Source organism: Pelophylax lessonae, assembly GCF_965119305.1.
Source record: "Pelophylax lessonae genome assembly, chromosome: 1".
Classification (NCBI taxonomy): Eukaryota; Metazoa; Chordata; class Amphibia; order Anura; family Ranidae; genus Pelophylax; species Pelophylax lessonae.
Window position 1 is genome coordinate 9,777,122 of NC_138768.1, and position 14,311 is coordinate 9,791,432.

The following is a 14,311-nucleotide window of genomic DNA, read 5'->3' on the forward strand; positions in this document are numbered from 1 at the left end:
AATAGATATAGTGTAAGTAGGTTTTATAGAGGTTCCCCTGCGGGGTACTTATCACTAGAGAGTAGGTTAGTAGCGGGGTCCGGTAATGAGGAGTGATCTGGTAGCGAGATACAGGGATCAGTAGCGAGGTTCCGGTCTGTTCAAGGCAAAGGAAAGCAACTGGAGGTTCCGACAGAGAGACACACTAGCAAGCATGTGGACAGCCAAGCAGGTTGAACGAACGATGTGAGTGAGACCGCCGGCGGTTGAAATAGCCGCTCTGCGGCGCTCAGCAGTGACCTCATCTCTCTTAAAGGTATATGCGTACCACCTAAAGGGAAAGGTGGGACGCATTGAAAAGAAAGTAGTAAATAAGGGTACTAGAGGTACCAGAATCTTACAGTACCCCCCCTTTAAGGCCGGCTCCGGAAGGCCTATAGTACTGGTTTCTCTGGGTATTTCGAGTGAAATCTTCGTATAAGCCTAGGTGCATGTACATCAGAGGTATCTAACCAGGTGTCGTCTTGGGGTCCATAGTTCTTCCATCTTATGAGATACTGGAGTCTTCCTCTATGGATGCGAGAATCCAAAATCTCTTTGATCTTATATTCTTCTCCACCTTCAACTTGTATAGGAGGTGGAGGCAAGATGGTAGGCCTTATTCCTTGGTTAGGAACGTGTGGCTTCAATAGCGACACATGGAAGATGGGATGGATCTTGAGATCTGCCGGTAAGGTGAGCTATACTGTAGCTTTTCCAATAAGTTTCCTGATTGGGAAGGGTCCCAAGAATAAAGGTCCAAGCTTTTTGCTAGGGATCTTTAATCTTAAATTTTTTGTTGACAGCCAAACGAGGTCCCCAATAGCATACTGAGGAGAAGGTCTTCTACGAAGGTCGTAGTACTTTTTTTGTTGACTATGAGCGTGTGAGATGGTAGTATTAAGTAAACCCAGAGAGTCTTTTATTTGGGTAAGATAGTCTGAGGCTACTGGGTTACTTGAGGGAAGAATGTGTGGTGGAAGAAGAGAGGGATGAAACCCATAGTTCAAGTAGAACGGACTTTGTTTGGTAGTACTGTGGGTTGCGTTGTTGTAAGCAAATTCTGCTAGGGGAAGGAGATCCACCCAATCATCCTGTAGGTATGATGTGTAGCAATGTAGATATTGCTCAATGCACTGGTTGACTCTTTCAGTCTGTCCGTTGGTCTGAGGATGGTAGGGAGAAGTGAGCTTTCGCTCAATCCGTAGTATGTGACATAGTTCTTGCCAAAACTTGGAGATGAACTGTGAACCACGGTCAGATAAGAGAGTCTTTGGAATTCCATGTAACTTAAAGACATGTTTCACTAGTAGTTCCGCTGTTTGTTTGGATGAAGGTAATCTGCGAATAGCAACGAAATGTGCCATCTTTGTTAGATGGTCCACTGACACTAGAATGGTATTAAATCCTTTGGAAGGTGGTAGTTCTACTATAAAGTCCAAGGACACAACTTCCCATGGAGCCTGGGGTATTGGTAGACTGCATAGTAGACCGGATGGTTTTGTAGTGTCAATTTTGGACCTGGCACAGATGTTGCATGAAGAAACAAATTTCTGTACAGATGTCTTCATCTCAGGCCACCAAAACTGTCTGGTAAGCAAATTAAGAGTTTTCGTCATACCCATATGTCCTGCCATTGGCACATCATGTGACAATTCCAGGATCTTGGTACGCATAGTGGGGGGTATGTAGAGTTTGTCGTTGTAGTAGAAGAAGCCTTCTGCATCAGTACTTAGGTGTGGTGGAGGTGAATCCAATCCTATACTGTGCAAAATCTCTTCCTTCAAGGAATGGACAACCCCAATAATACGCTTGTAGGGTATTATAGGAACAGAAGGGATTTCGGCGTAATTATTTTCAGTTAATCGTGATAGCGCATCCGCTTTTTTATTCTTGTCTGCAGGCGTGTAGGTCACTAGGAAATTGAATCTTAGGAAGAATAGTGACCATCGTACCTGCCGGTGGGAGAGAGTTTTGTTAGTCTGAAGATATTGAAGATTTTTATGATCTGTATATATGATTATTGGTAATCGGGTACCTTCAAGTATATGTCGCCAGTTTTCCAGAGCCAGTTTTATGGCAAGCAACTCCTTTTCACCCACTGGGTATTTTACCTCTGGGCTGCTTAATGATTTGGAGAAGAAGGCAACTGGATGGAGTGGTGAAGTATTTGTTGGTCGTTGGGAGAGAACAGCTCCTACTGCCATATTTGACGCATCTACTTCCAGAATATATTGGAGGGATGGGTCTGGATGGCGTAGTATGGGAGCAGAGGTAAAGCTTGATTTTAACAAGGGAAAAGCGCCACTTGCTTCATCTGACCATTTAAATGTTTTTTTTATACTTGTTAGCTGTGTGAGAGGTCTCACAATGGCAGAGAAGTTCTTGATGAACTTCCTATAGAAGTTTGAAAATCCAAGGAATCGCTGTAGAGCCTTGCGGATGGTTGGTATAGGCCAATCCTGAATGCAGGATATCTTACTCATATCCATCTTGATTTCGGTTTTGGATATGATGTATCCTAGGAATAATACTACTTCTTTATGGAATAGGCATTTTTTTAATTTCACGTATAGATTGTTTGTGAGTAGTCTGGATAACACAAGTCTTACATGTTTTATATGTTCAGACAAGGATCGTGAATAGATAAGTATATCGTCCAGATATACCACCACACAGACATCAAGTAAGTCTCTAAAGATGTCGTTTATGAATCGTTGGAAGGCTGCGGGAGCGTTACATAGCCCGAATGGCATTACAAGATATTCGAATAATCCGTATCTGGTTCTGCATGCTGTCTTCCACTCATCTCCATCACGGATTCGGATTAGATTGTATGCCCCTTTCAGGTCCAATTTTGAGAAGTAGGTAGCTCCACGCACTTGTTCAATGAGTTCAGGGATGAGCGGTAAAGGATAGCGATCCTTTACTGTGATGGCATTCAATTGCTTTCAGACGATCCCTGAAAACACATCTCTTCAGAGAAACCTATCTGGCAACCACCTAACAACTGTACTTTTATTTTCTCCATCAGCCCATCCCCCACAGTTATTACCTCTTGTATCTCTTGACCGTCCCTCTTAGATTGTAAGCTCTAACGAGCAGGGCCCTCTGATTTAAGTGTATTGTATTTGTACTGTCTACCCTCAAGTTGTAAAGCGATACGTAAACTGTCGACGCTATATAAACCCTATATAATAATAATAATAATAATAATATTGGATAGGTCTCCCTTTTGCTGTGATCAAGGCATGGACCTCCCCAGACAAAGCATCACACTGCCTCTGCTGGCTTGTCATCTTCCCATAATACATCCTGGTGTCATCTCATCCCCAGGTAATTGGTGTGCACACACACCCACCATCCACATGATGTCATTCATTCACCAGGCCACCTTCTTCCATTGCTCCGTGCTCCAGTCCTGAGGCTCAGAGCCCATTGTAGGCTCTTTTGGCTGTGGATACGGGTCAGCATGGACACCCTGACCGGTCCTCTGCCACACAGCCCGCATACACAACAAACTGCGATAAACATTTGTTTTGCTTTTAACAGATCGACTTCAGGAACAACATGTTCACTCGCTGCGTAATATATCCCACCCACTTTCAGATGCCATTGCAATGAGATAATCAGTGTTACTCACATCACCTGTCTGTGGTCAGATAGTTACGGCTGATCGGTGTACAGTACATACATACACAGCACAAGAACGTGTTCACACTACGAGACAGTTCTCACGGTGCAGTTCCTCTGAGCTCCACAAGGTGGTGATCTCACTTCTACCCAGACAGGAAGTCTCTATGGAATACAGACAGGAAGTGATGTCAGGCACAGACAGGAAGTGATGTCAGGCACAGACAGGAAGTTCCGGGTGAGAGGTGAGTTGGGAGGAAGTAGAGAGGAGACATTGTTGGAAGTGGCAGCAGAGGAGGTAATAAGATTTTATTTTCTATTTACACCCAGTAACTCCCCTTCATGTCTGTTCTCTTTCTCCATAGTCACTGTGATGTCTTTTATCTCCAGCAGATGATGATACACACATATATAGTGTGGAAACCTAGATTAACCCCTTCAGAGGCAGAACATTTCCCAACTTACTAGGCCGGAACATTCTCTTCATTTTGGAGATAAATTCTAGTAATATTGTCCTCTAAACGAACAGCACTGACAATAAATAGACAAGACAATGACCATCCTGACCTACAAAGGGCAATTATTACACTACACAGGCAGCAAATGGGCAATTATTACACTAAACAGGCAGCAAATGGGCAATTATTACAATAAGCAGCCAACACAATGATGGAGTGCAGGGGTCAGGAGTATGGAGCATAGAGCCCCTTACATTGCTGGTCAGGAGGAAGAAAACATTCCCCGGCCTGCCATGAAGAATATGTTCCATCATTGGTGTCAGAGACAGGGAACTGCTGAGGAAAGGAGAGGAGATGAGGGGTCTCTGAGGAGGTACTGAGGATGAGGAACTTAGGGGCCCCTCAGAGAGTAGTGGAATTAACCACTTGCCTTCTGTGCACTTAAACCCCCTTCCCATCCAGACCAATTTTTAGCTTTCAGCGCTCTCACACTTTGAATGACAATTGCGCGGTCATGCTACATTGTACCCATATGAAATTTTTATCATTTTTTTCACACAAATAGAGCTTTCTTTTGGTGGTATTTAATCATCTCTGGGTTTTTTATTTTTTACAAAAAAAAAAGGAAAAAAACAGAAAATTTTGAAAAAAAAAAAAGTTTTTCTTATTTTTTGCGAGTAAATTTTGAAAATAAATACATTTTTCTCCTTCACTGATGTGCGCTGATGAGGCGGCACTGATGGGCAATGATAGGCTGCACTGATGGGCACTGATGAGGTGGCACTTATGGGCACTGATGAGGTGGCACTTATGGGCACTGATGAGGTGGCACTGATGAGGAGGTACTAATATGCCGCACTGATGAGCACTGATAGGCGGCACTGATGAGCACTGATAGGCGGCACTGCTGGGCACTGAGAGGTGGCACTGCTGGGCACTGAGAGGTGGCACTGCTGGGCACTGAGAGGTGGCACTGACGGGCACGGAGAGGTGGCACTGATGGGCACTGGCGGGCGGCACTGATGGGCACTGGCGGGCAGCACTGGTGGGCAGCACTGATGGGCACTGGCGGGTGGCACTGATGGACACTGACGGGTGGCACTGATGAGCACTGATGGGCGGCACTGATGAGCACTGATGGGCAGCACCATCAGTGCCCACACTCAGTGCCCATAGTGCTGCCAGTCAGTGCTCATCAGTGCCTAGATGAGCAGGCACTGATGGGCACTGACTGGCAGCACTATGGGCACTGATTGTGTGCACTGATGGGGGCACTGATGGTGGGCACTGTGGGCATTGAAGGTGTGTTTGGTGTACCTCTAGTAATCAGGGCACTGGTGATCGGTGCCGTGATTACTTTTTTCTGTGTCCCCGGCGCTGGGCAGCTCTCCCTCCTTCCTCACACGCAGGCTCTGTGTGAGGAAGGAGCGCTGGCGATGAGAGATGATCTCATATGTTTACATATGAGATCATCTCTCATTGGACGGTCCAATCACGTGGTGAATGGCCGCTGTGATTGGCCATTCACCACGATCTGTGATCGGCTGTGTCCAAGGGACACGGCCGACACAGATTTTCCCCGATGCGCGATCGCAGGTGCGCGCGGGGAGACTGTTTCTGGGAGGCCGTTTAAAAACGGCCTCCCGAAAATGTGAGTCCGTGCTGCAGCCGTATATAGGCTGTAGCGCGGATGGGAGAAGGTTAAGGGCTCTGAGGGTGTAGAGTAGCTAAAGAATGTTGAGGGATGAGGAGGTTATAGGACTCTGAGGTAGGGATGGGGGGCTTTTCTTCTATGATGGTCCTCCTACCTTCACTTACTTCTCCGACCTCCTTACAGAACTCCTTACCATCTCACTATTCAAATACAATTTTCCAAGATACCAAATGGAATATTGAAGGGAAGTCCTTCGCCCCTTGGTGGGCACTTCTTAAAAAAAGGTATTTTTTCACAGTATTGACTAAAAGGTAGTTAGGGGTCAGTGCTATACATCTTCGGGAGACAGTCCAATACCTTCCTGTGACACGGGGTCCGGCAGTTCCCGGTGCTGGAATTTAGTATATCAGGAACTAGGGGTCGACCGATTATCAGCAAAGCCGATATATCGAGGGCCGATATGCACTTTCCCAGTATATCGGAATCGGCCCCCGGAGGTTACCGATATTGACGATATTTCAGGAAGTGCTGTACCAGAGTGAAGCCTGCAGCTAGAGGCATCATCCCGGTCCCGGCGTCCATAGCCGATGGTCGGCTGTCTTGCAATGACAACCGATGCGGCTGAGAAGCCGCTCGGCTGTCATTACAAGGAGCGGGAGGGGGCGTCCCCTCCTGCCCGCCGCCTTCCACTCGGCCAGGTCTCCCGTCCCACAGAGAGACCCAGGCAGCCTACCTGCACGGCCGCCGAAGACCCAATCAAAGCCGCATTCAGTGTCATGACATCACTTCCGGGTAATCGGCGCAAAATTTTAAAAAAATTACAGCATTCAAAACAGCCAAACTTGACGTTTTGAATGCTTTTAAGTGCAGAGGAGGGGTTTGGGGTCGATCACTATCAGGAACCCACCCACTGTACAATGTCCTGGATAAAACTGTATATATGGCAACCAAGAGAACAAACCCTTCACCCCTGCTGTCATCCTCCTACCCACACTGGGCTGCCATTGGAGACAGGAGAAATTACCCCTCCCCCCACAGCTCTCCACCAGCAGCATCCTCCTGCTATCCAATCCAATCCCTTCTCTTACGGCAGAGAGTGACAGTGACATCACTCCTGTCAGTCAGCAGGCTGCCGGAGATTGGAGCCTTGAAAACGGAGTCCTCACAATTATCCTGTTCAGCCAGAAACTCCAGGACAAAAGTTAGCTTGGACATTTTGATGACCCTACACTGACCTCACAGCACTGCCTCAGAGCAAACAAGTCAAAGGAAGGATCTAATTTATCATTCCTTGCAGATCTCAAACTAATCAAATCCAGTTCAGAAACCAAACAAACCCAACAGAGAAAAGACAATTTCTGATCCGGCAGGCCAAGAGGGTCCCAGAACCTCAAGATTGTAGCAAACACTAAACAGTCCAAACTAAATGTGTTCCCATGGGGGCAAGCAACCCTCCTATCCCCCCCCCCCCCCCCCTTCACATCCACATCCTATTATTGTGTGACCAATACCGTCCAAATAATTATTACTTTAATTTCCCAGAGTTATCCGTCTACAAGGAGACTTGTATAGATCAAATGACGGCACCAATGAGGATGGAGGACCGGAGTCACATGACTGAGGAGATTCTAAACCTCACCCTGGAGATCATCTACCAGCTGACCAGAGAGGTGAGGAGGATTCTGGGAGGTCACATGACATCACTCTTATCTCTATTAGTAAAACACAGACCTGACCGGAGAGGTGAGGAGGATTCTGGGAGGTCACATGACATCACTCTTATCTCTATTAATAAAACACAGACCTGACCGGAGAGGTGAGGAGGATTCTGGGAGGTCACATGACATCACTTTTATCTCTAATAATAAAACACAGACATGACTGGAGAGGTGAGGAGAATTCTGGGAGGTCACATGACATCACTTTTATCTCTAATAATAAAACACAGACCTGACTGGAGAGGTGAGGAGGATTCTGAGAGGTCACATGACATCACTCTTATCTCTAATAATAAAACACAGACCTGACCGGAGAGGTGAGAAGGATTCTGGGGTTCTAACATGATATTCCTATTGGTTCCTTAATGCAGAGATTTCCTCTTCTGAAGTCAGGTGATCATATGACCATCACAGTGCCTCCATGTGACTCCCTAAAACCTGAGAGACACAACATGCAGAAGATTCTAGAAGTCACCAAGAAGATGATGGAACTGCTGACAGGAGAGGTGAGCGGTGCTGGGAATTCTGGGACATTATCCAGTAACAAACAAGGGATGTGTCTGGATGGTGACTGTATCATTGTGTGTGTCAGGTTCCTATAAGGTGTCAGGATGTCACTGTCTATTTCTCCATGGAGGAGTGGGAGTATTTAGAAGGACACAAGGATCTCTACAAGGACGTCATGATGGACAATCAGCCGCCCCTCACATCACCGGGTAAGAGGAGACTTTATTGTAAAGGAGAGAGCAGTACGGAGGGTCCACCTAGATCCCCCATCATCTGATAAACACATAGAAACAATGTATTCAGTCAGTGTGTGTTTCCTACAGATGGATCCAGTAATGGGAACCCACCAGAGAGATGTCCCCGTCCTCTGTATTCCCAAGATTCCACACAGGAAGGTCACACCATCCCTCACCATCATCAGGTAGATGAGGAATAATCACTGATGGTATCATTAGGATCTGTACATTATCTGCATTGTTACCATTGATGTCATTTTTATTATATATCCAGATTGGAAACCTGAGAGATTCTAAAGTTGAGGTTAAAGAAGAGATAAAAGAGGATGATGATGAGGATGGGGTGATGGAGGAGTCAGAGTTTCAAAAAGAACACGAAGATCTGTACCAGGACACCGTGGTGGAGTCATCCAGCTACAGAAACCCACCAGAGAGATGTCCCCGTCCTCTGTATTCCCGGGGTTCCATACGGGAAGATCACACCATCCCTCACTGTTACAAGGTTGGTGGGATGTAGCATCTAGAATATGGACTTGTGGAGATAATGTCTTGATTTTTTTACGAAAGCTTATATTTTACAGATGATATTCTCTCTCATTTTCTTCATTTAGAATGGAGATCCAATCAATATAGTATGTAAGGGTAAAGCAGAAGAAGAAGAGACATATGTGAGGGATGATCAGCAGTCTATGGAGGAGGATGTAATAACATGGACAATTATGGAGGAGGATGGAATAACGGGGACATTTATAGAGGAGGACACTCCTACAGAGATCAGCACAGGTGGGTCATTAACAATAAATACATTCCTCCACCCATACTGCTCACTGATTAGTCCAGAGTAGAGCAAACACTTGGCAATATTAGCAGGTGAGACACAATTTATGTATCTAGACTGGATTCATGTAGATGCTGAGATTCAGCTGCCAGCAAAATCTTGATTTTCATCATAGGCGTTACCTAACCTGGGGTATGTGCTTTGAGTCTTCTGCCCGATTCCCAGGTCTAGTAAGATCTCAGACAGAGCAATTCTCCCGGGGTTACTTGTTCTGTTGTTTGCTGGCTGTGCCGGGTGGAGGGATATGTCTGTATAATCTCACACCCAAGTCACTGAGTGCAGTCTCAGGAGATGGGAGGCAGCTGTGTGGGACCTCTGCAACTTGTCTCATGTAAACATTTAAGTTTCCACTGATTACTGAATACCAATATTATGAGTCCTGACCCTGTATAATTTATATTGTACATTACATAGTCCTGACCCCTGCACTATATACAGTACTCTATGTTGTAAGTTACATACTCCTGTCCCCTGCACTTTATACTCTATGTTGTACGTTACATACTCCTGACCCCTGCACTATATACTCTATGTTGTACGTTACATACTCCTGACCCCTGCACTATATACTCTATGTTGTAAGTTACATACTCCTGTCCCCTGCACTATATACTCTATGTTGTACGTTACATTCTCCTGTCCCCTGCACTATATACTCTATGTTGTACGTTACATACTCCTGACCCCTACACTATATACTCTATGTTGTACGTTAGATACTCCTGACCCCTGCACTATATACTCTATGTTGTACATTACATCATTCTGATACTATATAGTCCTATCTGTTATATGTTGTACATTACATAGTCCTGACTTCTGCTCTCTCCCCTCCACCCTCTGCTATATACAGTATATACATAATATGGATTCTCTTTTGTTACTACCATTTTCTACCAGCTGGATATTTTATATCTGATGATTTGATTGGAGCATAGACTTTTACATGTTGATAATAATGTGATAACATCCTCAAACTTTGGAGCCTTAAACAGAAAGTGATAATGAGGGAGGAGTCAGTAATCCAATGATGGAGGTCTTCAGGATCAGTCCAGTCTTCATCTTGTTTGTTCTCCTCCCATCCTCACTCTCTGACCTCTGGTGGGGCTAAATAAGGAAGTGCAGTACTTCTTGTGTTGGAAAGATGGCAATGAGTGATAGAGGGGTTGCCTGATGTGGGCAGAGTCCTGGTTTAAGGGAACCAATCTGCTCATGTCTAGTAATAATCTTTTTATTTCTATTTTAGTACATGGACGGGAGATGAGGAAAACCTCAGAGGATTGTCTCACTTTGTCTCCAGACTGTAAAGTAGAAGATGAGGACATCACACAGTATAATCCAGGAGAAAACCCGGCTACCTCAAATGTCTATCCGGCACCACACAGTGTAGATGGACCATCGTATTCCTATTATCCTGAGGAACCTCAGACTGTGAGGGACGGTGCCGTCCTTCCAACAGATAAGAGGTTTTCCTGTACTGAGTGCGGGAAGTGTTTTAATTTTAAATCCAAACTTAATGTGCATAAAAGATCTCACACAGGGGAGAAACCGCATTCCTGTTCTGAGTGCGGGAAGTGTTTTAATTCTAAATCCGAACTTAATAGGCATAAAAGATCTCACACAGGTGAGAAGCCATATTCCTGTCCTGAGTGTGGAAAAAGTTTTTCAGACAATTCCAGTCTTTACAGACATCATAGGATTCACACAGGGGAGAAGCCGTTTTCCTGTTCTGAGTGCGGAAAATGTTTTTCACAGAAGTCCAGTCTTTACACACATCAGAGATCTCACACAGGGGAGAAGCCGTATTCCTGTCCTGGGTGTGGAAAATGTTTTTCAGGCAATGCCAGTCTTTACAGACATCAGAGATCTCACATGGGGCAGAAGCCGTATTCTTGTCCTGAGTGTGCGAAATGTTTTTCACAGAAGCCCGATCTTTACAGACATCAGAGATCTCACACGGGGGAGAAGCCACTTTCCTGCGCTGAGTGCGGGAAATGTTTTGCACAAAAATAAAACATTGTTACACATCAGAAGTCTCACACGGGGGAGAAGCCGTATTCCTGTCCTGAGTGAGGGAATTGTTCCTCACTGAAGCCCTGTCTTCCTGTACATTAGGGATCCCACACAACCCTTGAGGTGTATTAGTGCCTTGAGTGCGGGAAATGTCTTCTATATGAATTTTGTTGGACATCACAACTCTCATGTGGGGAAGAAGCACACCCTGATATACACCTCAGATATACTCCATGGCTGATCTTCATCATGTAAGAAACACTTCATAAGGAGATCAGAGATCACCAAAGACATGGATGAAGTGTTGTACCGTGTTGGCCATTGATAGCAGTAGAAAAATAAAAATGGAGTCATTACCTTTCATTGGCTGAGTACATTTTGTGGTGTAAGCTTTCACAAACACTTAGAGGTCTATTGTATAACAAAAAATAAGTTTAAAAATGTGGCCAGCCATGACAAATTTTGGTCATATTTTATTTCATACAATGGATTTCCTATGATCATAAGCGCCATATAATGGCCATAATTCAGTTTTGTACTATTCTTCCTGATTGAGGTATTTCAGGAAAATACCACACTATGGCCACTAGATGGCTCTTATGATCATTGGAAATCACTGTATTTATTTAAATAGGACCAGAATTTTTTTTATGGCTGGATGAATGCTTGTCACAATGGTGCACCTAGATAAATAGACCTCCTATTTTCCTTCATCATGCATGGTCTCATTTAAGTAACATATGTCATACTCATGCACTTTTAAGTACAGAAGACATTGAAGATAATAAGCAAAATAAACCAATAGTATTAAACCAACTACAGTATTGATTTGAAATGGAAAATACTGCATTTAGCCATTAGATGGCACTAATTATAGGAAATAGCACTGTAGCGGAATGGACACTGAGAGTGTGGTTTGTGTTGAAAGAGTGAGGGACTCTTTCACTTTGGACCATAATATTTCTGAGCCGTGTCCCTCAGGAGATGTGTGGGGATGTATTGCAGATTGCTAGAATATGGCAGAAGTGTTTCATAGACCCATGCCAGTGGGGTGGGGTTTGTTATTGTTGAATACCTGCATTCCATTGTCCTATTGTTCCTGTCTGGCTAGAGTAAGCTTATTATGGGATGTGTAGGTTTGTGTGTGGAATGGCTCGAAGATTGTAGATCTCTTGTGTTTGTGTTTTGAATAAACTGATTCATTCTAGTGAACTCCCAGAACTGTGTGTCGTCCAGTTACTGGGGGGATTTTGCCTTAGATATTTTAGTACTTCCTCAGCTTCAAGGATTATACAGCGGAGATACCTAGGCTGGGTATTGGAGATCCATTACATTGGTGATAAGGGGTGGGATACAAGCCTTGCAGCAAGAGGAATGCAGTGAGGAGCCCAGCAACGTCTTGATCTAAGGAGGAACTCAGGAGATGGAGCAAGCTAGCCCCCGGCAGTGTCCCCATATGAGGTGGAGTTCCAGCGGAGACTACTGGCAAAGGAACAGGGCCATATATCAGCCAAGAAAAAGGTGGACTGGAGAAAACATGTAATGCGAGAACTCTGGCAGGAGTCCATGGAGGTAGCACAGCTTCGGCGGAAAGAGAAACTTCCAAGTACAGCGCAACGCTGGCAGGAACAAGTAAGCCAATGGATGTTTATCCTGGGAGAGCAACCCTTGACGGAGTGGGTAAGGCACCTTGAGTGCCTGGTCCAGAGAGAAATGATGCTGGACGACTCGTACCAGGCACTATGGTGGTTCGCAGTCCAGCGAGACCCTTGGGTGGCAGAAGGCATTCAACCAGAGGGGGGATGCTATGATGGCCCAGGCCTGTTGTGGAAGGCCATGGAGGAGGATGATGATTTTGGCATTCCTGCGATGTCGCGGTTCTGGGCTATTTCTTATTACCGGAGAAGGATGCTACTGGTCCAATTGTTGGAGCTGAGACTAGACCTCAACCACCTGGTTATCATGGAGTGGGGGTTGGAACAGGACTACCAACACCTCCTAGACTTGGCCCAGCAGCATCCAACAGCACTGGGGGTGGAGATGGTCGTGCCCACTACCCAGGACAAGCCAGCATTAGCGGGAGAGGCGATTGTAGGTCCCTTATCCCAGCAGCAGCCAACAGCACTGGGGGTGGAGATGGTTGTGCCCACTACCCAGGACCAGCCAGCAATTCCAGAGACTGTGGATTTAGTATATGCAAGAATGAACAGCGCAGATTTGGTATACTAAAGTGCTCAACGTGACTTAATATATAAATAAAATGTCCAACTCTATAATACAATATAAACACCCCGTGAAGTGAATAAATACATAGAGTTCATAAAGAGTAATAAATAAATGGTGCCAGTCCAAAAACAATATAGCAGTCCAAATATATAAATGCTTCAGCAAGTGGCCAGTGAAGGTAGCTGAAGATAAGGTAAAGTGCTCAGGTGCTGAAATTCAAGTGCAATAGCATGCTGCAACGGTGTAGTGACAGGGTGACTCAATCCTCTCCCCTAGGTTCTTCCACTTACCGGACTAAGTGGACCCCCAGACCTTATAGTGTAAGGGTCATTCAAGCAGAGTCCGGCATGTGATCCGGGAAATGATCTCTGTATCCTGGCTACGACCAATGAATGACTCCTATTGGCTCCCGGCAGGTGATGCCCATAAGGAAAGGAGAAACCCAAATAGCGTAATATTGCTAAGGTACATTTATTGAAACATCCAAAATACAAACTCACATTTAGGCTGATAGATACAAGCGGTGAATGTCATGTGTCGGTAGATCTCTTCGATTACGGTGTGCAGCGGGCCCCCTTGGCTCCGGCGTGCGTTCCACCGCTACCGGAAATGACGTCACGATCAACGTGGAACCGGAAATTGCGTCGACGAGTTTCGCCTCCCACTGGGCGATATCACAGACTTAGTGGATTTAGTAGATGTGGATTTAGTAGACTATTCTGCAGAGCAGGAACCTCCCAGTGTGCCTACAGCAGAATCGCTGACAATGGGACAGAGGGTCCAAGACCTGTGCCCCACACCTGCGGCAGTTCCAGAGGTCCAGGGTGAGAAGGTGGCGGTCACTTCCCAGTAGCCTAAGTGCCTACTCAGCGGAAGAGCTGGCAGCAGGGCAGAATCCCACTGGTCTCTGCCCACCAGTCCATGCAGCATTTGTCACAGAAGAGGTGGATGGGGCCATGGCCTCCACCCCTGGATTACAGAGATGCTGGGCAGTCGACCCAGATCCCCAA

General features: G+C 45.5%; 1 protein-coding gene across 1 annotated transcript in view; it reads left to right on the plus strand.

Moving 5' to 3' along the window:
- Positions 1 to 3,906: 3,906 nt before the first annotated feature.
- The window catches only part of LOC309563394 (uncharacterized protein), a gene marked incomplete at its 3' end in the record, with an annotated part of 732,657 nt that continues 722,252 nt past the window's right edge, over positions 3,907 to 14,311 (plus strand). The window contains exons 1-6 of the mRNA XM_082267788.1: positions 3,907 to 3,949; positions 7,308 to 7,433; positions 7,853 to 7,987; positions 8,074 to 8,197; positions 8,312 to 8,409; positions 8,499 to 8,726. Coding sequence (XP_082123914.1) covers positions 7,341 to 7,433; positions 7,853 to 7,987; positions 8,074 to 8,197; positions 8,312 to 8,409; positions 8,499 to 8,726 — 678 coding nt within the window. The 5' untranslated portion in view covers positions 3,907 to 3,949; positions 7,308 to 7,340. The remainder of the gene's footprint in view (positions 3,950 to 7,307; positions 7,434 to 7,852; positions 7,988 to 8,073; positions 8,198 to 8,311; positions 8,410 to 8,498; positions 8,727 to 14,311) is intronic.